The sequence below is a fragment of the Hyperolius riggenbachi genome, chromosome 2 (genome assembly GCF_040937935.1).
Source record: "Hyperolius riggenbachi isolate aHypRig1 chromosome 2, aHypRig1.pri, whole genome shotgun sequence".
Taxonomy (NCBI): Eukaryota; Metazoa; Chordata; class Amphibia; order Anura; family Hyperoliidae; genus Hyperolius; species Hyperolius riggenbachi.
In genome coordinates this window covers 501,360,402-501,386,057 of record NC_090647.1, presented here as the reverse complement: position 1 = coordinate 501,386,057, position 25,656 = coordinate 501,360,402, and the positions used below count along the sequence as shown (strand labels likewise).

The window sequence follows — 25,656 nt, the reverse complement described above, 5'->3', positions numbered from 1 at the left end:
ACAATATATCAGTGACATAAGTGACAGGAAGCCAGGAGCGTCACTGATGACACAGTTTAAGGTGGAATACAGACAATAGGGTTAAACTGTTCAGATACCTTTTACCCTGATGGCTGCTCCTGCTAGTGACAAGAGAGACAAACATTGAAGAAAAGAAGAAATTAGGAGAAGAGATAGACAGTGGAAACAGGCCAACATGCAGCAATTACCCAGAATCCCACAGTGCTTAGGCTCATTCTGCCGCTACAGATCCAGTGTATAAAGCAGTAAGAAGTCAGAAAAGATACAGAACACAGCAACGTTACCTACTTCTGAGGTGGGACTGAACAGCAGTGAATTTTATTTTAAGAGAATGAAATTCATCTGAATAATATGAACATCATGCACACCGGTTAGTATTATAAGAACCTTATTTGCATGATGTTAAAAAAAAAAGTTTTATTATTTTTCTGATTTATTGTTACATATTTTCACACCAATGGGCTTCTGATCTTTGCTGTGAGCCTGAAGTAAGTAAACTTAGCATATGGCAAAATACTGATCAAAGGTGACCATTGGTGAAATCTAAATGACAACCATTTAGTTTGTTTCAAAAACAAAAGTTTGCTTTCTTAAAACAGAAAGAAGTGGGGATAATTCAGGTTGGAGTGAGCTTGAGATGTCTCCCAGAGCACTACTGCTGAATATATGCAAATTAACCATTGTTACCCTTAGAAGCTAAACACACCTCCAGAACCGCTGGAATGCAATGATGTGTCAGCTTGTTAATTTGTACAGAGCCAGAATAATCCAACATGCATACAGACTGTTTCGGATTGTTTGATCCTCATCAGTGCATGGCATGGATTAATTTGGCTCTATGGAGTAGGGCTTGTAACAACCGAGAGGTACAGACTAACCAGCAAGCTCATGGTGAACCAGAACTCATTGGAGTGTGTAAGGGACTACAATGGTCCTAAAAGCCTAGTTTGTTTCAGAGATACATCCAAAAGAATTACTGCTGTGGCTAAAAGTGTCAGGAGAAAAACTCTCAGGGTTAGGAGGAGGTCCCCTCCCCTTCCACGCCTCCATGCTGGTCCTTTCATGTATCGGATAGCTTCAATGGCCAATATGGAAAGCTCAGCTCACCTTACTCTCAGTTCCTATTACAGGTACTTAAATCACTGAAACTTACGAGCATTTAGACAGTCAAGTATCACTGAACATGACCCATGAGTTTATCCTTATATTGTATTTAAGTTTACTTCAGGGTTTCTTTAGGGCACTTTCACACTGGTGCATTTTTCATTGCGTTGTCTGTGGGACATTTCAGATCAGATGCAATGTGCCGGAAGCATCCAATCTGATGTGAAAGCATCAGTGCGTTATGGGACAACATCTGCGGTGACGTACGTTGACCGGAAGGCATGTAAATCAATGGCTCTGCAGATATTTTAGACTGGTTTGCATTCGCATTGCGCAGAAGCATATTTTTTCAATACACTTCCTTGCAATTCCTATTTCTGCCACAGGAAGTGAGCGCTAGAGAGCCTCACTTAGAGTTTGGTTCGCTGTAAAGAATTACATTACTGCAAATGAAGCTTCTTTTTAGCGTTGCGATCATCCAATCGCACTGCAATCAAAACGCTAGTTGCTGGTGTGAAACCGGCCTGACACAAACTGCACTATAAGACAAATAAAACTGGACTAAACAATAGTAAGCACTTACTATGAAAAGCATTGCTACACTTTTTATAAAGGGTAAGTGGCAGCACACACAAACATGTATTTGTAGGTATTTTGATCCCATTTTAATATCTGCCTGTAGTGGCATTGCTATGGCAACAGTGGTAACTCCGCTAAGTCACAAAACTTCCCACACTCTGCTTGTTGCAACAGAGTTGTTGGATAAATATTCCTTAATGGACACCTGACCCAAGGCAAAACTACCTAAGGTAAGTACAGAGGTAGGTTCATGCTGGATCCACATACCTCTGTGCATCGTCCATCTGTCTAATTGCTCCCCCGATTCCTGTAATCACTCCTTGAAAATGTGACTTTTGGCTAAAGTCACATTTTCAGACAGGAAGAGGCAGGCTTAGTGCGATGTTCCCTCCTATCAAGCTCCCATCCCCGCCTCTTCTCCACCCCATTCACTCCCATTAAGAGAAGGGAATGGGAAGGTGATGGCAGGGAACATCACAGCAAGCCTGCCTCTTCCTTTCTGAAAATTTGACTTTAGTCAAAAGTCAAACATTTCAAGGCATGATTATGATCCCTGTAGGGAGCGATGAGAGGGACGGACGACGCACAGAGGTATGTGGATCCAGCATGTACACATCTCTGCTCTTACCTTGGGTAGCTTTGCCTCAGGTCAGGTATCTTTTAAATAGAGGAGAAATATTCTGTGTTTACATCAGATGTATTTGCCTAATACTATAATATTACAGAAGCCAAGGTGAAAAATATGCAACAATAGGGGGAAATCAGTAACTTCACATGACTGAAAACTAGTAATTGTGATGTACTCTTGGGGCCAGCCTTATCTACACACTATAAATACATGCTGTCCCTTCTGCTCTGTACAGAGCTCTGCTCACAGAATCACATGTAAAACTTACTTAAACAAGAAAATGATATGCTTTCTAGATGTCTGAACCTGCATATAAATGACTCAAAGCAAGAGAACCCCATAAAATGCAGTCACTACAGCAAGACCTGATTAACTGTCAATGGCAGATTCACAAGCATGGGAGATGCAGCCACACTCGTGGCGTTCTGTTGGTGCTTTCCTTTACACAATGACAATAAAGTGCTTGGACTTGAGATTACAACTGTTCCATAAGATGTGAGTGTGCACAGTGTGGGTGTGTCACTAGTAGCCGTAACAGAATGAAAACTGTGAATTTTGGGCAGGTCTACGGTTGCCACGGGGCATAACAGGGCACAGTAAATATGATGCCAACTGGATCAATTTGCAGTTCACAGTACGCTTGATGAGAAGCAAAAACCCTCAATGAACAGCAGCCACCCTCGAGAACAGCAGCCACCCTCAAGAACAGCAGCCACCCTCGAGAACAGCAGCCACCCTCGAGAACAGCAGCCACCCACGAGAACAGCAGCCACCCGCGAGAACAGCAGCCACCCTCGTGAACAGCAGCCACCCTCGTGAACAGCAGCCACCCTCGAGACCAGCAGCCACCCTCGAGACCAGCAGCCACCCTCGAGACCAGCAGCCACCCTCGAGAACAGCAGCCACCCTCGAGAACAGCAGCCACCCTCGAGACCAGCAGCCACCCTCGAGACCAGCAGCCACCCTCGAGAACAGCAGCCACCCTCGAGAACAGCAGCCACCCTCGTGAACAGCAGTCACCCTCGAGAACAGCAGCCACCCTCGAGAACAGCAGCCACCCTCGAGAACAGCAGCCACCCTCGAGAACAGCAGCCACCCTCGTGAACAGCAGTCACCCTCGTGAACAGCAGTCACCCTCGTGAACAGCAGCCACCCTCGTGAACAGCAGCCACCCTCGTGAACAGCAGCCACCCTCGTGAACAGCAGCCACACACGTGAGTTGGCTCTAAGAATTGTTATGGAAATAAGCCGCTGAATTCTACAACTATTGTACCTGTCAAAAGCACGATAGAAAACCACAATGTTAGCACTCCTTAATACTAATGCTGGTTTACCTAAACAATGATTTCTATTTGTTTCATTGTATCTGTCAATTACATGCTAATTATTAAAACCTGTATATTTCAGACTCTTCAGAATGACTGTCTGTGTCTCCGGTAATGAAGAGAATGGATATATGACCCTCCCCCCCCCCCCATTGGCTGTATCACCTACCTGCTGAGGAGCCACGTTGTCTGAAGGCAGATTCTGGGCAGACCGGCTGCGAGGAGGAGGCTGCGGAGGCGGGTCTAGACTCTGTGGAGGCGGAGTTGGGGAGGTGGGTGGTAATGAGGTGGGCGGTAAAGAGGTGGGCACTAGAGGCTCCTGCATTTTTTGGCAGGGGGGTTGGGCAGTCGGGCTGGGAAGAATAGGGGTTGCCATCTGTGGTTTCATGGGCTCAGGGAGGAAAGGGACCGCTGAAAAACACAATCAAAATAAAAATGTATGAAGTGTTTACATAAACAATTCTCCTAAAAGTAATTCTGCATTTGAAAACATTATAGGGAGTGCCCATGAACTGTTCCCATCCTGGGAATGCAACAATGACAAATAGCACGATCACTTTTGTGCCCTGTACATCGCCAGCATAATCATGTAAAATGTAGTGACATGAAAACATATAATGTAAACTGATTAGGATGTGTGTCTTACTATCATTCTTAGGCTGCATTTCCATCATTTATGTATTTATCAGTCCTTGCATGCTGAGAACGATTAAAGGACAACTGAAGCGAGAAGGATATTGAGGCTGCTGCCATTGTAATTTCCTTTTAAGCAATACCTGTTGCCTGGCTATCCTGATCCTATTACTTTTAGCCATAGACCCTGAACAAGCATGCAGCAGATCTGGTGTTTCTGACATTATTGTCAGATCTGACAAGATTAGCTTCATGCTTGTTACTGTGGTATTCAGACACTTCTGCTGCCAAATAAACCTGCAGAACAGCCAGGAAACTGGTACGGATTAAAAGGAAATAAATATGGCAGCCTCCATTTACTTATCATTTCAGTTGTCCTTTAAAGAGACTCTGTAACAAAATTTTCCTATAAGTTCCTTTGCCTGTTCTAATGTACTCTGGCTTACTGCAGCCTTTCCTAATTGCACAGTGGCTGTGTTATCTCTGTTATATGATCTAATCTGTTTTCTTCTGTCGGGTTAAGGCTAGAATGTGTGGAATGTGCAGGGCTGCTTGTGATTGGGTAGAAGCGATACACACCCTCTGCAGGCCCCCTGCAGGCCCCCTGCAGGCTCCGTATGACTCACTCTGCTTATGTGAGCCTATCACAAGCTGGATAGTTTGTTTGTAAACACTGCCTAAAACTGTTAATTACAAGCCAGGATTGCAGCAGAGAGTGGTAGAAACAGCACAGAGGGGTTTAGGAGAACATAATGAATAGAATGGTATGCTTTTTGCTGTAAACATTTTAGAGTACAGATTCTCTTTAAGATTAAAACGGGGTCCTACACAATGCACAATTAACACCCAGTCAACATTTTTAGTAAAGAGTGGAAATGGTGAAGTGGATCAGATAGCCACTGAACAGGGCTCTGCCTAGGTTGCCTCGTGAGTGGCCTGGCCCTGCTTGCACACCAGAGAGGAGCAGTGCGCAAACAGACACATGACTAAAGTATTGTCAAAGTAGCTAAGTGCTGTACAATCCAGCTCAAATCATCACCACCCTGGGTTCAATTTCTTTCCAGTATGTAAATAGTTTGCCCAAAGCTCAGGTTCTCCATGGCTGCTAATTTCTAAACTGAAAAGGAAACCCTCAAAAATGTAAAGTCTGCCATGCTTCACATTAAAATGGCTCTTGCAAGACAGCCCCCCCCCCTCCCCCCATCCAGGATTTTCTAGCTCTTTGGCAGGCGGAGGTGAGTGCAGATGTAGGTAGTCCAGCGATGGGGAGCAGAGGTGTGAGGAAAAGAACGCCTCACCATGGCAACAACACCTGAGAAGAGAGGGTAACACCGTGAATAAATAAAGACCTTGGCAGGCAAGTATGGATTTTAAAAGGAAACCCTGCCACCCCCATATGTAATGCTGGGCATACACGGGTCAACTATGTCCTGGCATCGAGCCAGCGGGCACTTCCTTATCTGCGGGTCGTTTTTTCTTTTGACCTGCCCGCCGGTATCGAGCGCGGAATCGATCCGGCGGGTCATCGGACAAGTCAGATCTTATCAATCAAGCCATCAGATGCTCAATTGATAATTAACAAATGACCCGTGTATGCCCAGCATTAGGCCCCATTACTGGGCATACACAGCATGTATGCTATGTCATCTCTTTTTCTTCCAAAAGTGAGTGACCTCTCAGGAAATTGGGGGCAGCATAAATATAAAAGTGCCGCAGTGCTGTTGACTGTCATGTGACAAGGGGCGTACCTATATTGGGCTGTCCAGTGTACAAGCGCTGTACTGCCAGTCTCCATGCGGCTTCCGTCCCTGTCACATGACATGCAAGGATGGAGGCCGCATGGGGGCGCTTGTACACTGACTGAAGGGAGCTATTTTTACATTCCTGCATGTGACCCAACATTCAGCCAATCTGGAGATGAGCAGAAGCTGAGAACATCGCTGCTCATCACAGTGGATTTTTCCCTTCTGCAAAAAGATCTGGCCAATTATATACAGGTCTGGGTTTCTTTTTGTAATGTACTACGATATAGTGTGAAGTACAAACTCGCATTTGACAAATAAGCACTTTATTGGGTGGTTTAGGGAATTTGGCTGAATGTTTGGAAATCAGTTTTAATACATTTATATGCCCAACATCACATTATTATTTATTATTATTTAGTATTTATATAGCGCCGACATATTACGTAGCGCTGTGCAGTGTATATATATATCTTGTCACTAACTGTCCCTCAAAGGAGCTCACAATCTAATCCCTACCATTGCCATATGTCTATATTGTGTAGTGTAAGTACTGTAGTCTAGGGCCAATTTTTAGGGGGAGCCAATTAACTATCTGTATGTTTTTGGAATGTGGGAGGAAACCGGAGTGCCCGGAGGAAACCCACACAGACACGGAGAGAACATACAAACTCTTTGCAGATAGTGCCCTGGCTGGGATTCAAACCAGGGACCCAGCGCTGCAAGGCGAGAGAGCTAACCACTACGCCACCGTGCTGCCCCGTACTGCACATGACACAAGTCAAATGACAACAGGAATCGCAATACCTTTGGGCGGCTCTGGTGCTTTGACTGGTGCCGGAGCGGGTGCTCTGGGCTGTGCTGCTCCGCTATGGCTCTGGGGAACACTTATCACGCCAGCTCGAGGAGGGATTATCTAAAGGGAGATATATAAAAAAAAGTTTTTTACACATAGATTTACATAAGTCAGCCAAAACATCATTTTTCTTCAGTTTTCGGTACAATGAGGAATGGGGATCATAAAATCACACGCTAATACAGTAGTTACAGCTTGCATGGAACTTGGGTGCGGCTTGGAATCAAGCCATTGAAAAATCAAGAAAGTGCATATGATTAGTTCAATTGTGAGCAGCACACAATTTGCATGCAAGGTGTAATGATCAGCATCTCATTATGTTAACTCATCTGTCAGTTGGATACAATACCGCTATACTGCATGTAAGCCACTAGTGCTAACTGGTGTATCATAGGAGTCAACCTGCATAAATAGATCGTGTAAATCAGGGGTAGGGAACCTATGGCTCGGGAGCCAGATGTGGCTCTTTTGGTGGCTACATCTGGCTCACAGACACATTAGTAGATTTTGATTCACTAACCCACACTGCTCAAGCAGTGCAGCTTAGTGTGGCAGCGCAAATAACATTTCTCAGAGTAGTGCACGCTACTGCTGTAGTGTGAGCTGCTAACTCACTCTCGCTTCCCCCAAAACGAACAGCTGCTCCAATTGTCCCACTCTGGACCCTGTCAGGTCCAGTGACTTTGTAGGACAAGATGCCCGCACTCTGATTGGCCCAATAGGCCACTTGACAGGCAGCCTATTGGGTCAAAGTGCGGGGATCTTGTCCTACAAAGTGAATCAACCCCCAACTCAGCTAGCTAACTGTTCAAGCTGTTAGTCGGTATTTCTCCTGTCTGGCTCTCCGGGAAATTGTTGAAACCCAAGAGAAGATAAAGACGTGTCTGACACTTCCACTGCCTGGAGGATTAACTGTATACACATCACCATGGCAACTGGGACGTGAGCCCTACTGTCCCAGTTTGAAACATTGTATGGCTCTCACGGAATTAAATTTTAAAATGTGTGGCATTTATGGCTCTCCCAGCCAAAAAGGTTCCTGACCAAATGTTCACAGTGTATTGCTGTAGCTGAGCCATGTCACCGCCCTAGTGGTGCAGCACGGAACTGCAGAGTTTTCTGGTGCAGCCTGAATGCAGGCACTCGCTCAGTAATGTATCCCCAGCAGCAGCAGCTGGAAATTGTTAAAAGAAGAATTATCATTCTATCCATCTGATTGAGCTCACAGACCGCAAGCTCTCTGAAACACTTACCGGCCTATCCAAAGCAGGGGGTGCAGCAGGTGGGGGTCCGGCTGGAGGACCCTGAGCGCGAACTGAAAAAGGAAAACACAGAATACACTATTAATGTTAAAGCACAGATTGTCCATTAACAAGGAAAGTATCCACTTGCAAGGTGAACATTGGTTTATCGTAAAAATATAGGCTTTGAAACAACACTAAAATCCTATGTTAAGATTTTAGTACAAGCAACGCACAGTACATGCTCAGTTAGGAGGAGATCTACAGCATATTATCACACTATATTAGTATTCAGGACCAGCACCAAACAACTGCAACATGTCATGCACCAATGCTAAATGATAGGTTAGATGTTCTGGTATCCGTAATCCACCAAATACCCCACAGGCCCCGGTGATGGTGGAAGCTCACTCTGCTCTTCAGAACTATTAATGTAGTGGTTACTTAATCTCCTAACCAATGCAAGTCCTGTAATATCTGATGGTCACGGTCCTGTGTTTTAGGAGTTTCTGATTCGGTAATTCTTACTAGTTACTTGTGGCAAGCAATGACACTCCACGTCTAAGTAGTTTATAGAAGTCTGTAAAATGAAAGAAGGCTCCTGATTGGTTGCTGTGGCTTACTGCCCTTACAGAATCAAACATCCGCATTTGCTCTATGCAGAATCTGCATATTGCTCAATTCAGGCAAGTTTTTTATGCAAGTTTTTTATGATTTTTTTTTTTTTATATATAGGAGACTACCCAATGCAAAACATTGAGGCATGGCTTCATACTGGGGAAGGGCAGTGAGCAGGCATCTGGAAGATCTATGAGTTTCTGTGGGTATTTTTATTTCAACAACTTAAATTTTTAAAGGGAACCCAAGGTGAGAGGGTTATGGAGGCTGACATGTTTATTTCCTTTTAAATAATACACATTGCCTGGCTGTCCTGCTGTCTCTCTGCCTCTAACACTTTAACCACTTCAGAACAAGAGCAACTTTCACATATCAGCGCTGCTCCTATTCATTCACCATTAACTTTATTACTACTTATCACACCTAAATGATCTATATATTTTTTTTCAGGACAATTAGGCTTTTAGCCTGTGATAATTTTGTTTAGTAATTACCTTATTTTCTATGCATTTTAAAGGGAAAATAAGGGGGAAAAATAGAAAAAAACACTATTTCTCCATTTACATTCAGTATAGCTTTACAATAAACAATGCTAACTATAAGTTAAACCCACAAATGTTATTTGCTTATTCAACCTGGTTATTAAAACATATACAGTGGGTTGCAAAAGTATTCGGCCCCCTTGAAGTTTTCCACATTTTGTCACATTACTGCCACAAACATGAATCAATTTTATTGGAATTCCACATGAAAGACCAACACAAAGTGGTGTACACGTGAGAAGTGGATCGAAAATCATACATCATTCCAAACATTTTTTACAAATAAATAACTGCAAAGTGGGGTGTGCGTAATTATTCGGCCCCCTGAGTCAATACTTTGTAGAACCACCTTTTGCTGCAATTACAGCTGCCAGTCTTTTAGGGTATGTCTCTACCAGCTTTGCACATCTAGAGACTGAAATCCTTGCCCATTATTCTTTGCAAAACAGCTCCAGCTCAGTCAGATTGGATGGACAGCATTTGTGAACAGCAGTTTTCAGATCTTGCCACAGATTCTCGATTGGATTTATATCTGAACTTTGACTGGGCCATTCTAACACATGGATGTGTTTTGTTTTAAACCATTCCATTGTTGCCCTGGCTTTATGTTTAGGGTCATTGTCCTGCTGGAAGGTGAACCTCCGCCCCAGTCTCAAGTCTTTTGCAGTCTCCAAGAGGTTTTCTTCCAAGTTTGCCCTGTATTTGGCTCCATCCATCTTCCCATCAACTCTGACCAGCTTCCTTGTCCCTGCTGAAGAGATGCACCCCCCGAGCATGATGCTGCCACCACCATATTTGACAGTGGGGATGGTGTGTTCAGAGTGATGTGCAGAGTTAGTTTTCGGCCACACATAGCGTTTTGCATTTTGGCCAAAAAGTTCCATTTTGGTCTCATCTGACCAGAGCACCTTCTTCCACATGGTTGCTGTGTCCCTCACATGGCTTGTGGCAAACTGCAAACGGGACTTCTTTTGCTTTCTGTTAACAATGCCTTTCTTCTTGCCACTTTTCCATAAAGGCCAACTTTGTACAGTGCATGACTAATAGTTGTCCTATGGACAGAGTCTCCCACCTCAGCTGTAGATCTCTGCAGCTTGTCCAGAGTCACCATGGGCCTCTTGACTGCATTTCTGATCAGCGCTCTCCTTGTTCGGCCTGTGAGTTAAGGTGGATGGCCTTGTCTTGGTAGGTTTACAGTTGTGCCATACTCCTTCCATTTCTGAATGATCGCTTGAACAGTGCTCCGTGGGATGTTCAAGGCTTTGGAAATCTTTTTGTAGCCTAAGCCTGCTTTAAATGTCTCAATAACTTGATCCCTGGCCTGTCTTGTGTGTTCTTTGGACTTCACGGTGTTGTTGCTCCCAATATTCTCTTAGACAACCTCTGAGGCCCTCACAGAGCAGCTGTATTTGTACTGACATTAGATTACACACAGGTGCACTCTATTTAGTCATTAGCACTCATCAGGCAATGTCTATAGGCAACTGACTGCACTCAGATCAAAGGGGGCTGAATAATTACGCACACACCACTTTGCAGTTATTTATTTGTAAAAAATGTTTGGAATCATATATGATTTTCATTCCACTTCTCACGTGTACATCACTTTGTATTGGTCTTTCATGTGGAATTCCAATAAAATTGATTCATGTTTGTGGCAGTAATGTGACAAAATGTGGAAAACTTCAAGGGGGCTGAATACTTTTGCAACCCACTGTAGATTTTGCTCCTAGCACAATGTATGGTGACATTGTATTTGGAAAGAAAGGGGTCTTTTTCTGGTCTTTTATTTTTTTCTTTCTCATTATACACTATCGATGATTTCAAGACCTTATTTGCAAAAATAATAGTAATATACCCTCATGGCATACATATTTAAAAAGAGATATTCCTAAGGTAACAATATATATATTTTTTTATATCCTGTAACTTTGTTATAATTTTACAAGTCTTTTATTTTGGTACAGAATATGCGAAAATTGTATTGCTTTTGATTCAGTTTGTGACTAAAAAGAATACACGAGACATGGGCCTCAACCCTAAAACTGTCTAAACTGTATTCTACTTCTTATCATGGTTAAAATGTCACCACATATGTCTCTTGTAGTTTTCTTACAACTTTCCTAACTTGAAAATTAATTTTTATGTTTTGATGGACTTTGTCCCTACCTAGTTTTTATGTGACGGGGGACCAAGCTGTAAGACACACCAAAATGTATTTTTCAACTCATCATGGTTAAAACGATACCACGTGTCACATTTAGTAACAAACTGGTAGTGCATTGGCCACAAATACAATGGACGTATATATACGTCCTTTGTTATGAAGTGGTTAAGGTATAGATCCTGAACAGGTATGCAGATTAGAGGTCTATGACAAATCTGACAAGATTAGCTGCATGCTTGTTTCAGGTGAACGATTTAGACCCCACTGACCAGAAAGATCTGCATGACTGCCAGGTAACTGGTATTTTTAAAAAAAAAAAGGAAATAAATATGGCAGCCTCCAACATTCTCAAACCTCGGGTTCCTTTTAACAAAACTTTTTATGTGTAAATAATTGAATACACTATTTTATTAAACGCCTATGAAAGATCTGGAAGATCCCCAATAAAATCCTACGTTATTATTCAGCCACATGAACAAACGTAATGCAATTGGAGCAGTAAGAGATACGAGCCATCCCCCATCATTACTAGAAATAAAGCAATAATTAACACAAGCCTGTGCACAGCAATCACCAGGCGGGGATGTTACTTTCCAGGATATCATTAGTGGGAGGGAATTCTATTAGCCGCCATGACGCATGCTTGGCACATTTATGCAGTTACCAATCCACAACACAGGGGTCTATTTACCTTCCACATCCCTGCGAGATGCTCCGGGGCTGGGCGGAGCTCCTTGTGAGAGAGAAGAGACACAGAAGATTGCAGAGATGGAGATGCAAACAGGAACACAACGAAGGAGAGGAGAGAGGAGAACACAACACGAGGAACCTATCACCTGAGCCCTGACACCTCAGCCAAAACTCACCACTCGGATGCTGTGAAGAGTGGTTAGAACCACGGTTGGGTTATTATTGCCGTCTGCTTCCACAGAAAGAAATCCCTCTTACATCTACAACGGAGATCCTGAGGCCTGGAACCCACTGGAGGCTCTTTGCAATGTATCGCAAAGCGTCCCCGATTTTGACTGCGATTCCCAGAGCGATTTGGTTCTGTGGCCATTGATGCACTCGCTCCAGGATCACTCCCAAAATATTTACAATCACAACGTTGCAAGTGGAACCACCCCAATGCAGTTGCACTGCTGCATCACCAGCAATCGGGAAGGTGCAGCAAAAGTGTCGCCAGTGGGTGCCAGGCCGCAGTGCCTCTTGTAGTAGCTCACAATTGAGTTGATCACGACCATAATCATAGTCTAGTAACGTATCATAATTTAAGGATAATCTGGACAAATGTACTACTTATTTTTTGGGGGAGCAGGAAGAAACCAGAGTGCCTGGAGGAAACCTATGCAAGCAAAGCACAGACCCCATTCAGTCCTGGCTGAGATCTGATACTCTGCCCTGTGAGGCAATAGTGCTTTCCAATACTCCACTGTGCCAAAGTCACTCTAGTAGGAGAGCTTATCTACACATTCTGTTCATAGTATTCAAATTCTATTGGCCGTCATACTAACTGAAGGTGGTAAAATTGGCCAGTGCTTGGACAATCGAAATCAGACGTGTGTACCAGACTTTTCATCAGCTGGCTACAGACAGCTTAGAACGTTAACACATGATCACTTTTAAATGACACATTACAATTCATTTATTCCTATTCAATCCCAAATTTAAATGACACTCCATTGAGACTCCTCCCACTACAGCCAAAACTTCTGGTCACATTTAAATAGAGAAGAGAGGTGTTAGAACTACTACCAGGATGTCACTGCTACCTGTGATCCCAAATACAGGGTGAAGTACTGATAATGATCTGCACAGGGATGATAGGTAGTGCAGAGGAACAATCTGCAACCCAGGTGGGGAGAGGGAACACTTAGAAGCAGTGGGAACATTTCAAAAGCACAATTATTTTTTTTTCAGTCAAGCAGTAGGACGCACTGCAGCTATCATGGTGGAAGAGGAGAACCCTTCATTACTGTACAAACTGCTGATACAAGGGGATAGGAGCACATCTTAAAATGAGGTTAAAACCATTAATGTAGGTCATACTGCAGGATTGTTCCAATGTCCCATTTTTAGACATTTTAATCACATATAGGAACAAGTACACCAACACTGAATCACAGAAATACGTAAAACATTTGCATTCGATACTTGTACGCTGTGGCAGAATTACAGGTACACTTGAAAATGCAATATCTGGACTTTTGTAGAAAAACACAACAAAGACAAAACCAAGTGGAGGAGAAAACAGATGGCAGCAAGGAGAACATAGAGGAAAAGGGAATACCAGTACATTGTCTTTACCTCCAATCTCTTTCCTAGCCGGTGCTGGGCTTCTAGCACCTGATCCAGGGGACAAGCAGAAGGAAAGTGCAGTAAAGAGTCAGCAGAGAGACAGAAAAGTGACTGCTGGCTACACTGGGCCATACAGCAGCTACACACCATTCCACACACAATCTCTATGATCGGAGTAATGCTTAAAGTGTACCGGAGATGGGCATACTGAAAGATTTTAGTTTATACTTCCTCCATCCCGATGAGCACCAATACGTCCCACATCATCCTCCCGAGTGCTTCCGTTCTCCTGTTATCGGTCCCGGTAATCTGGTTCAGTAGCGCCAGACGGCTCTTCTGCGCATTCATGGCCCCTCTGGCCATGCACAGAAGAGCCCAACTAGTGTGGCTGAGACAGTTACTGGGACCGATAGCAGGTCAACGGAGGCACTCTGGAAGACAGCGAGGGGCGTATCGGTGCTCATGGGGATGGAGGAAGCCTGGGTAAGTATTAAATCTTTTAGTGTGCCCATCTCAGGTTTACATTAAGGCATAATTATAAATATATGCACATAAACACATTTATCAGTTTGCCTCACAAAGTCCAAAGAGTTTTCCCACAACTGCTAATTCTATAACCTTTCAGCAACCCCCAATACGTTTTCATATAACCCGGGTAAGGATTGTAAACGCCTGCCATTTTTTTTTTATATAAATACTTTTGAAACTAGCAGTTCAATTTTGCTGCATCATCTATTTTCTTCTGTGTCCCCATCCTTGGCCATTTAGCCCCCCTTGTGTAGCCAGAAATGTTACTACCGCGTTTCCCGAAAATAAGACACTGTCATATATTCATTTTTGCTCTAAAAGTTGTGCTAGGGCTTATTTTCAGGGGATGTCTTTTTGGGGGCAAACACTGGTAGTTTTCCATTATTACACAAGGAGAAACAGAGATGAGACTGGCACTCAATAACTGGAAACAGCAGTTGGATCTTGGTTAAGATGCACCGTGCTCACGATCTATTGCACATCAGTAACTCCAGGTAGAACACAAAGCAGATCAGGCACTGGTAGCAGTAATCCAATGTTATTTTAACCCCGCAGGAACAGACATAACATTAAGCGTGAAAAGCGGTTGGCCTAACAGCCGTTTCGCAGGTTCCCCTGCTTCTTCAGAGGCACAAAAGGTGCTTCTGAAGAAGCAGGGAAACCTGCGAAACTTAACGGCCGACCACTTTTCACATTGGATTACTGCTACCAGTGCCGGATCTGCTTTGTGTTCTACCTGGAGTTACTGGTAGTTTTCCTATACAAAATGTACATACTGCATGCCATGATGAAACACAAGCAGCATGCACAGAGCTTGTGGTTTGCAGATATTGGCTCTCACATACAAGAATCTGATTCTGCTGCTCATGTGGGGAACAGTCTTTATTGCAGACAGATTAGGCTCCCCAGAGCTATGATAGGATAAGCTGTGTGTTCTGAGAAGAGGTGAAGCTTTGCTGATGCTTATCACTTTACGACACACACCAGGAGGGCTGGCTCCAACAAAAACACAGAACTATAGAACTCACCATATACTGCTACTCTCCTGTATCCAGGCTTTGTGTTGAACATGATTTGCTGGTGTCATGTGGGCTGCAGCTAGCTAGGGCTTATATTCGGGGGAGGGCTTATATTTCAAGCATTCATGAAATTCCTGCTAGGTCTTATTCTCAGGGGATGTCTTATTTTCAGGAAAACACAGTAGTAAGTGGCTATAGAGCATTTTGGGAATTGTCCAGTTTGGTACAGTGAGCTCCGGATATAAAAGATTTTAACCCTTTAGCAGCCAAATTAAGTAAAACTTTATTTGGCTGCAGGGCCCAATTTTTCCTGCAACTGGGGAAGTGTGCCTTCCTCAGCCTGGCAGGGTATGGGGTGGCAGCAGGGAGCGCTCATACATACTTGCCTGGACGGCTGGATCATCTTCTTATTCCTTCCCCTGCAGCAGCGACGTACTCCTGGCAGGTCTTCTCGGTTTCGATTACATGACATTACAAGTGATTGGGATCCAGTAGACTGTCAGCAGTACAGTGCCACCCAGTGGTGGAAGAGGGGTGATGGAAGAGTCTCTCCCATCAACCCTCTTCCACCACTGGGTGGCACTGCTACGCTAGCATGGTCTCCTAGATCCCGATCACATGTAGTCATGTGACCCAGAACACCTGCCTGGAGTACTTCACTGCCACGGGGGAGGAAGAGAAGAAGCCGTCTGGAGAAGGTAAATATAACTTCCTTACTCCCACACACTCGTTTGAGTTATCCCCACAGAGGCTGTCAGTCCAGCAGCAGCTTTCAAATGAGGCATCTTGTTTGAAGCTGATAAAAGGCTAAACGCTCTAGGATGCTGCAGACTTCCTTTATGTGAGCATCCGGCACATATCCAGAAATCACTGGACCTATGATAACAGTAATAGAGTGCGAGTACCCATGTTTTTATTCCCAGTGGGTTACCTGATGGAGGAGGCGGCCTCTGGGGAGGTGCAGGGCGAGCGGGAGGGACTCCAGGGCGTGGAGGAGGAGCTCTCTTGGGTTCCAGAGACAGAGACTGTTCTTTCTGTGCAACTATAGGCTGGAAATCTACTGGGGAACCTATAACAATAATAATAATGCAATAATAATACTATGAACTGTTTTGGCACATGTGGTTTTCTTTGTTGCTGGCAACACTTTCAGGCATTGTAAACATAATGCTTCGCTTCAACTTATGTGCTTTTTTTTTATTTTTATTTTTTTTACTACTACTAAATAAAGATTGATTAAAAAAAAAAAAAAAGATTGCACTGAACAGGTAAGGAGAACCAAATTTAAATCTCACATACACTGAGGCAGGCAAATGCAGAGACAACACAACTTCCATTTCCTGTGACCAAATTCAGTTATTCAAATCACAGATTCAAAGCCAGACAATAACAGAAGCAGTAATGCCCAGTGGTGTTGATCCAGTGATTTTTATCTGATTGCCATCTAGAGTCGGGAAGGAATTTTTTCCCTTTTGGGGCTAATTGGACCATGCCTTGTAAGGGTTTTTTGCCTTCCTCTCGATCAACGGGGATATGTGAGGGAGCAGGCTGGTATTGTCCTCGGTTTTCTGGTTGAACTCGATGGACGTGTGTCTTTTTTCAACCCAAGTAACTATGTAACTTATCAGCATGAGGAAACAAGTGGAGGAAATGCCCAGAACAAGAATTCTGATTGGTCGCTCCAGTTTTCCTAGAACTGGTTTCAATAAATCTGCGTAATTTCCAGTTTAGTACAATTTACCTCTGAAGGAAGGAACATTGCTTTTATTATATCTGAACAAAGGCTTTGGGGGTAAAAAAAAAAAAAACTAATGATCCAAGCTTGTCTGCACAGTGCTGAAGATAAACAGGCTGATACCTTGAGATGTGGCCACAGGAGGTCCCGGGGTCTTGGCTGGTGCCCGGCTCGGCCGCACAGGCAGTGCAGGAGGAGGTCCCTCTGGCATGGTGGGTGATGGACATGGGCTAGAGTGAGGCGATGAGCTGGGAGAGGCGCCCAGATTGGAAGAGGAAGATGGTTGTAGATGCTGAGGAAGAATCTCCTCTACTTCAGCACTATAATCATCCACGTCACCTGAGGAGGAATCATCAGACACATTTGTCATAATGCAGGAATGCCTGTGTGTTATATGGATCCACATCTGCTACCAAAGTGTTATCATCAGACAAGAACATTTACAAGGAGAAATTACTTGAAAGATAAAATTCCAGTCACAGAAATGGGACTGTGAAATACACAATATGGACAGAATGAAATTCAACCTATTATTACTTGTAAAGGTGGCCATACATCTAGCAATGTATAGACAGATCGACCATGAGACAGATCCCTGTCTGATTAAATCTGATCAGAGAGGGATCCACTGCCTGCCCATACACCAAAATCGCCCTAATGCCACCACCTGCCTGGCCACCCCCAAAGTATGAAAATGTCCACCGATGCCCGTGCTCCCTCAAAACGCACCTGTTCGCTGGCATGAGTCTTATCCTCTTCCACCATAATCACCTTTACCGTGAGTGGCACCAGGCCAGAGCATGTGTGACGCCACATGCCCCCGGTGTCGGGTACAGGCATGTGCGGAAAAGGCGGACACAGTGGAGGAGGCCAGGAGTCGCGGCGGCAGACAAGTAAGATTTTGAAACGCTGCACACAGGCATGGGGGAGGGACATATTACACTTGTGGGGACACCGGGCGTGAGGTCCATCAGGTACTTTTCAACATGTCCAATTGATACATTTGACTGATTTTGACCTAAAATTGATCGACTTATCGATCGTGTGGACTTGTGGCACCAATTTTCCACCGATCTGATAAAATTATAGAAGTGGATAGTCGATCGGCTCGCAAAATCACTAAATGTATGGCCGCCTTACCAGATTTGTGGCAGACCCTTCAGTAGTGTGACAAAACTGCTATTCCTAATCATGAGCAATACTATTTCTTAGCTCCACCCATCTCCACAGCCATTCCCCCTATCAGATGGCTAATTTGTTCAGACCAGGGCTGTGGAATGTGTATAAAAATCATCCGACTCCAACTTCGACTCCTCAGTTTATGAAACCACCAACTCCGACTCCAGGGACCCAAAATTGCTCCGACTCCTCGACTCCGACTCCACAGCCCTCGTGCATACTGTGGGGAATGCAGCAGGAGAGATGAGACTCCACAGGCTGTAGCAGAGATTGACAGCTGACAACTCACCTTCCATGTCGAAATCTGCAGCAATTTCAGCATCTTCCCCCAGCAGGGTGGAGCTGGTGGAGCAAGGCAATGTCACGCTTATCCTCTCCAGATTCATCTCCTCCTCCACCTGTGCGATCCAGTCCGGGTTCTTCAGCTGGATGTTCATGGTCTTGCCCAGAATCTGCAGACACCAGGGAAGAGGTGACATCACTGCTAATTATCCTTATGTGTTATCCAGCCTGCAGTGAGCATATTCCACACACAGGAAGCGTTCATAATTCACGCTATAATAATGCTGTGCTCAGTATCCAATAATCCTCTTTGTGGGAGATAAAGCTGGAGTCTCTTCCTCCCACTGTGAGATCTCACTACACTAATTATGGGTATAGATCTTACGTGACAAATGATCCCGGCTTCAGAGCGCAATCCTTCTCTGTGGTGAATAAATTACTGTCACCACCAATATAGGTTTAATCTGCTTATATTGCTGTAACAAATTTCCTCAGTATGCTGACAGTTCACACCAATCCCTGCCATCATTTAAAGGGAATGAATGCATAGTATTACAGTGGTTTTGTTTCACACACAGTATTTATTGTGGTGTGCACAATGTGAGGGGCCTTTCATGCTGGGCGGTGCGACATTTTCCCGCAGCCCTAACACTAGAGCAAAGAAAGTCTATGGGGTAGTTCACGTTGCATGCGGTGCACCAGAAGTACCCCATCTAACGCGAGCGCATACCGTTACCGTGCGGCTCCTGGGCCGCACTGCACCGCCAATATGCAGTGTGAAACCGGCCTGAGAGTTGGAAACTTTGCTACCCAATAATACAAAAGAGTTTTTCTTAAAAAAAGCCCAGTCCAGGCAGACACTGCACTTTGAAAAGGAACTGTAGTGAAAATAACTTCATGAATAAAATAGCTTTTTTTGTTCAGCCTGAAGGCGTGGCAATGCCAAAATCAGTAGTGACGGCACTGTAGTAATTGAGGACACGCCCCCCCCCCACCCCCACACACACCTCTCAACGCTATCACCACTCCAAGTCCTGGCCAGACTGAGGGAAAAGAGTGTCCTGGCAGGTGGCCTCATATACGCGATTTTAAACCACAATTCATGTAAGTGCATATTTTATGTGCGTCTCACTGAATAAAAAGGCGTTTTCCCTCCTTTTTCCTTTTGCTTAGCTGACCTAGAACCACCCAGTTGAAAAGCAGCACCATAGTGAAAAACAAGAATGAATATAAGTCTTCATATAAAGGGTATCAATTCCCTGCCATAATCCCTATAAGCAGCGCAGGAAAATGACTCAATGGGATGTGTTGGGAACACTTCTCTAGTAACCATGGTTTCCTCCAAGATAAGCACCATTTAAGGCCTCTACATAAGCCCCAATTCCTGAAAGTCATGTCTGGATCGCACAAAACCATCTCCGCAAACAGACACACAATCCAGCTGGATACTCAAACTGTAATGAAGAGTCAGTGTCTACTTGTGGACTGCAGCCTTATACATAGCAACATACACGGTACATAATTCTGTGCAAATACACAGAATCCTGTGCAAGCTTACCTCAACACCGTTCAGCTCCAAAGCAGCGAGGGCGGAGCTTCCTTCCAGAAACGTGACCCACATTTTGTCATCAACAAACCTGCAGAAAAAAAGATTAATCAACTTTTAAAGAAAACCTGCTTTGTTTTCCAAAGTCCAATCTGGATTGCCATGACGTAATATTTTCTCAGAGTATATTCTGCCTGCTGCCTAAACATGATTAGTCTGTTTCATTAAAATATCTCCATCTAATTTAAGGATGCCATCTTTGTCAGATGCACAGCTTGTGGATTAAAAATTTTAGTATAGAGTAGCCGGCAATTTCTGCGAATGCAATTTTTACTCTCCCACCATTTATCTTCTTAGGTATAATCTTGTAGGCATAGTCATGTGATCAGCAGCTCAGCTTGAAGCCTCGTATACATGCTAGGCAGAGATTGCCCCAGTGTGAACAGCTGCCCCGATGTGCACAGATAAAGTTCTGCTCTGAGGGCCAGTGCACACCAAAAAGCGCAATTGCAACCGCCCAGTGCTTTTTGAAGTGATTTTTCTAGGCAATTCTGGGCATGTGCCTGGCGATTTTCTGATCATGCGTAGCGATTTTTGGAGCGTTTTGGTGTAGCATTTTTTGATACAGCAGATCTGCAACTAAACAGCTTCTGTAACAAAAACGCTTGGGAAATCCCTAGCACTTTTCAGAGCGATTTTCCTCTTTCCTATACTTAACATTGAGGCTGAATTGCCTCAGTAATCAGAAAAAATGCTGCAGGACCCACCTTTGGGAAAAAAGCTCATCGCTCTGGTGTGCTCCATCCCATTCAAATACATTAGCCAAGCACTTTTTAAAGCGCAAGCGTTTTTAAAAGTCCTCAGAAGCGCTCATGGTGTGCACCAGCCCTAACTCACTTAAAGTGGGCCCAAATTAAAAATACAAGATTTCAGGAATAAAATCTATTTTCTAAATTATAATAATAAATAGCAGCCTTTTTTCAGCTGCATGATGACAAATATAAAATAGTTTACATTTATTGGAGGAACTGCTCCCTTCCTTTCTTATTGCCGGGACAGAATCCGGCAAAATGCTGGAGTAGGTGGTGTCCGGCAAAGGAGGAATTGCTAATGGCTGCCACCTGTATAACTCTAGTTATAAAAAGAGAAGGGTGAAAAACATGCACTGAAATGCTCATAGGCTTTAAGGAGTGTTTATTTATCTTTGTATGTGCCAGAGTGGTGCAACTAAATATTTTAAAATAAAAAAATGTTTGGTTTGTTTTCGCTTTAAAGGGAACCAGTGACGTTGGGGGAAAGCTCTTATACATACCTGGGGCTTCCTCCAGCCCCATACGCACGGATCGCTCCTACGCCGCCATCCTCCGCTGCCTGGATCTGCCGGTACCGGGTCCCGTCATTACCGCCAGTCGGCCAGCAGACGCGGCCAATTGTCCGCATCACAGGGGGCTCCCTCCATATAAGTACGCGTGAGGCTGCATACTGCGCAGCCGCATGCGTACGGGTATGGAGGGAGCCCCTGTGATGCGGACAATTGGCCGCGTCCGCCGGAAGTGACGGGACCCGGTACCGGCGATCGAGGAAGCGGAAGATGGCGGCGTGGGAGCGATCCAGGCTTATGGGGCTGGAAGAAGCCCCAGGTATGTATAAAAGCTTTTTCTGTTTTTAACGAATGTTCCTCTCTGGTTCCCTTTAAGATAGGCACTAATGCACAATCGTAAAGCAGCAGCACCCTTCATTCTATGAACAAACAAGGCTGCCCCCCATTTTGGGTTACCTTCTTATACTCTGTTGATTGCCAAAATTGTGTTTTAACTAATGCTTGCGGTTTCCAACCAGGATACAAGAATGTAGTGATGGAACATGATTTAGGTAAATAGTATCATGAGGCTTTCGAACCTTATTAATATGACTTCGCCATAACCTGCAAACTGCTGCAGCAGCTCATCAATCAAATTATCATCGAAGTAACTTCCATCCGGAGATTTGCTTTCTATGGAGACCATAACGGTGCCATCTGGAGGCCCCTGGGTGGCAATCACCTCCTTATAAATCTTCTGTCTCTCTTCAGCATCCGTTTCAAAGATATCTACGTCAAGCACGGCAACCACCGGCCTAAATAAATGAGCAGAGATCAGATGGGTGATCACATGACTGCACGAATCCTGGACTGATGCCTGTGATTGAGGTCTCCATACCTGTGGTCAGAGGTCTTCAGCTCAGCCCTGCCATAGTGCAGTAAGGAACCTGGATTCCAGGTATAAGCTATATTTCTACCTTCTTGTAGACTTGAATTCAGAAGGTCTAAATCTTCAGCTGAAACACAAACAGAAAAAAAAGCATTGAAAACTAGGATAATTATTCTAAATGGTTGGAAGCAGAATGTTGGTGTAGACAACATAAAATGTTTTTACATTTTGGGAGAAATAAAAGAAGGTTGAGACTGATTCAGTAATGTGAAACCTGAAGACCATGGTACAACATACTAGCCATTACAAACAACAATCTCTGCTATCTGACTATACCTAACTAGATCAGCTTAGTATTATAGATGAAGGTGGCTGTTCAGATCCAAACAAAAAAATGCTGATTTACTAGCAGTTCTGGCCAATTAGCACTTATGTTTACAGACACTGGACAACCAAAGGCTTTGTTCCTGAAGGGCTACCTTCATGTATAAAATAGGCATGGATTATCTGATCATCCCTACCATGGGGGATGTGGGTGGCATGGATTGGAAATGGATTGCTAGGCATGGATTGCTGCATGAAGATGGCTGATCATGGCCTCTGTTCTCATTCTTAAAAGCTGAAAATGCTTGCAAAAAAAGGTTGTTGTTTTTTTTTGCACAATTTGTTATGATTTTAACTCAAAATCTTGTTTTAAATTTTTGCAAACAACTCTAGGTGTCAAACTCTAAGTTTTTCCCCTTAGGCCTCTATTCATAAAGCATTCCCGCATGCGGTAATGCTCAAAACAGCTGACTTTACCGACCATTTAGCAAAGTGTCCATTCATAAAAGTCGTTTCCGCATGAAAAGCTGACATTCCTGAGCAGTGCGGGAAATTACCGCCTTATGCGGTGATTATCTCAACACATGTCACTACATGTCAATTCATAAAGATTAGAGCAAGCGGAATGGGAACACAGAATACAGACTGTTTAGAAAAGGAAATAAGCATGCGGATAACAGCCAAGCCAATGGGGACAGACCTCCCAGGTAGCAGCAGTGAGAGCAGAACAAAAAAGGCATCCCAGAATACCCAGGCTGTGTTTTTTAACCCCTTGGGTACCTGTTTTCAGATAAATTTCACATCAGAAAGCCTGCATGTGTAAAATTTCTTGAAGTTCTTCTAAGCTGCGGCAATTAAATAGATTGTTTAGAAAGACTAATAGACAGATTCAGAGAAGATTCAGGACAAGGAGAGGCAGTTTAAAAAAAATGCACATCTAAAGGGAAGTTGGGGCTGCCTCCTTTATAGTAACTGTCTCTGCACAGAGAAATGTATCAACTCATCCAGCACCGCCAGTTTAGTGCGGGAATTCCCCGACCTATTATCGCAAGTGTAAACATTTATATGAATTAGCACACAAAAGTCTAAAATATCGATGCTGTGTTTTCCCTCCAAGATTTTTTTTTTCCACAAATGTTTTATGAATAGAGCCCTTAAAGGGATACTGTAGGGGGTCGGGGGAAAATGAGTTGAACTTACCCGGGGCTTCTAAAGGGTTCCCGCAGACATCCTGTGCCCGCGCTGCCATTTACCGATGCTCTGGCCCCGCCTCCGGTTCACTTCTGGAATTTCTGACTTTAAAGTCTGAAAACCACTGCGCCTGCGTTGCCGTGTCCTCGTTCCCGCTGATGTCACCAGGAGCGTACTGCGCAGGCCCAGTATGGTCTGTGCCTGAGCCGAGCGCTCCTGGTGACATCAGCGGGATAGAGGACACGGCAACGCAGGCGCAGTGGTTTTCTGACTTTAAAGTCAGAAATTACAGAAGTGAACTGGAGGCGGGGCCAGAGCATCGGTGAGTGGCTGCGTGGGCACAGGATGTCTGCGGGGGACCATTAGAAGCCCCGGGTAAGTTCAACTCATTTTCCTCCGACCCCCCTACAGTATCCCTTTAATGTTGTGTTCTCTTTAGAGAGATCTGTGAAGTGGTCTTAAAATATGGGGCTGCATATAGAACAAGCACAGACCTGCCCTCCTCTGAGGGAGAACTTGAACTCATCCTGGCCTCCACAAATCACTACAGGCTTTCCTCAGCCTCCTACTTGCTACTGCACATGTAAAGGAAATGACCACTATGTAATTTTCTCTGACCAATGGCAAGGTGAAGAAAACATTGATGTGTCATATGAAGCCAGTGCTTATCAGGGATGTCAAACTCCAGTCCTCAAGGGCTGAGGTCCTCTCACATTTTTGGCACAGCTCAAATGAATTGATGCGATTGAATCAGGTACAAAACATTTCTCTGTCTCTCCTAAACACTGTCATGGATATGACATAAAACATGGGGACATAAACCATGGGATGGGGGGCAGTGGCCAGGGTTTCCGTCATGTTCATCATTATTGCATGGCGTCACCGCCGTGCACCTGATTAAGCATGTAGGGCCAAGATTTTCCAGCATCAATGAAATTGGTCAAACTGTCGATCAGGTATGCTCTTGGCGGCACCAATTTTCATCAGATTCAATGATAATTATTGAATCTGATGGTTGATTGGCCGCCAAGTCTATAAATGTATAACTAGCTTTAGGCTGTTCGATCTGAGCCCAACTAAATTGTTACAAAGTCACACGATAATCTTCATCTTATGTAGTAAAGCCGTGTTTAGAAGAGTTTAACCTCCCTGGTGTTATGACAAGCTCTTAGACCTTAAAAACAAGAAGAAAAACATACCTCAGAGAGGTCTGCAGCAGCTCCTGCATGAGACTCACTAAGGCACGGGATTACCGCTAAGGAGGTTAATGGGAACTAACATATCTATGTAATGTAAGAATAAATTCAATCTATTAATCACCTGATCTGTCAAAGGGCCACTTTCTCCTTCTCCAGAGGATGCGATCTGTCCATGCAGGCGTGCGGCACTTCTCACTGGTGTCATAGTCATCAGAGAACAAGTCGTATTTATAGGTGGGAGCAAAATTGACCTTCCCCTCTAAGAAATTGCGGAAAACCTGCAGGGAGATGGAAAAAGAGCAAATTAAAATACCGGCCAGATGAATGTCGTCAAATTTCAAAGCACAGCAGTCCCAATTGATACTACTTCTACTGACCTGTTCAAGCTAAAATTAAGCTCCCCAACGGGGATTGGGACCCGAATGTCAAGCAATGCAGGTGCATACGTAATCTTACTCCAGTACGCATGCACTGCATAGCACCCAATGTATATATGGTACTCAAAGAAAGACTCTGGTAAAAATGGTAGATGCAGTGGGTAGGGGGTAAAAAGTACATACTGGCCGCTTCTCTTGGTCCCCTCCGTCTGCCACCGTTCTTGTAGTATATATGCCGGTGTACAGGCGACATTGCTGACCTTTGCCCCGGACAGCTTTGATTCTCCCCGGTGCATAGTTACAGGGGCAGAAGCACGTCTGCGCTCCACTAAA

General features: G+C 44.2%; 1 protein-coding gene across 1 annotated transcript in view; it reads right to left on the bottom strand.

The window, feature by feature from the left end:
• SYNJ1 (synaptojanin 1) overlaps positions 1–25,656 on the bottom strand; it is a 149,556-nt gene that overhangs the window by 7,554 nt on the left and 116,346 nt on the right. The window contains exons 19-30 of the mRNA XM_068266373.1: positions 25,068–25,224; positions 22,242–22,359; positions 21,943–22,158; positions 20,056–20,134; positions 18,505–18,667; positions 17,160–17,375; positions 16,233–16,370; positions 13,764–13,802; positions 12,148–12,189; positions 8,142–8,203; positions 6,840–6,948; positions 3,827–4,068 (exon numbers count right to left, since the gene is read on the bottom strand). Coding sequence (XP_068122474.1) covers positions 3,827–4,068; positions 6,840–6,948; positions 8,142–8,203; positions 12,148–12,189; positions 13,764–13,802; positions 16,233–16,370; positions 17,160–17,375; positions 18,505–18,667; positions 20,056–20,134; positions 21,943–22,158; positions 22,242–22,359; positions 25,068–25,224 — 1,581 coding nt within the window. The remainder of the gene's footprint in view (positions 1–3,826; positions 4,069–6,839; positions 6,949–8,141; positions 8,204–12,147; positions 12,190–13,763; positions 13,803–16,232; positions 16,371–17,159; positions 17,376–18,504; positions 18,668–20,055; positions 20,135–21,942; positions 22,159–22,241; positions 22,360–25,067; positions 25,225–25,656) is intronic.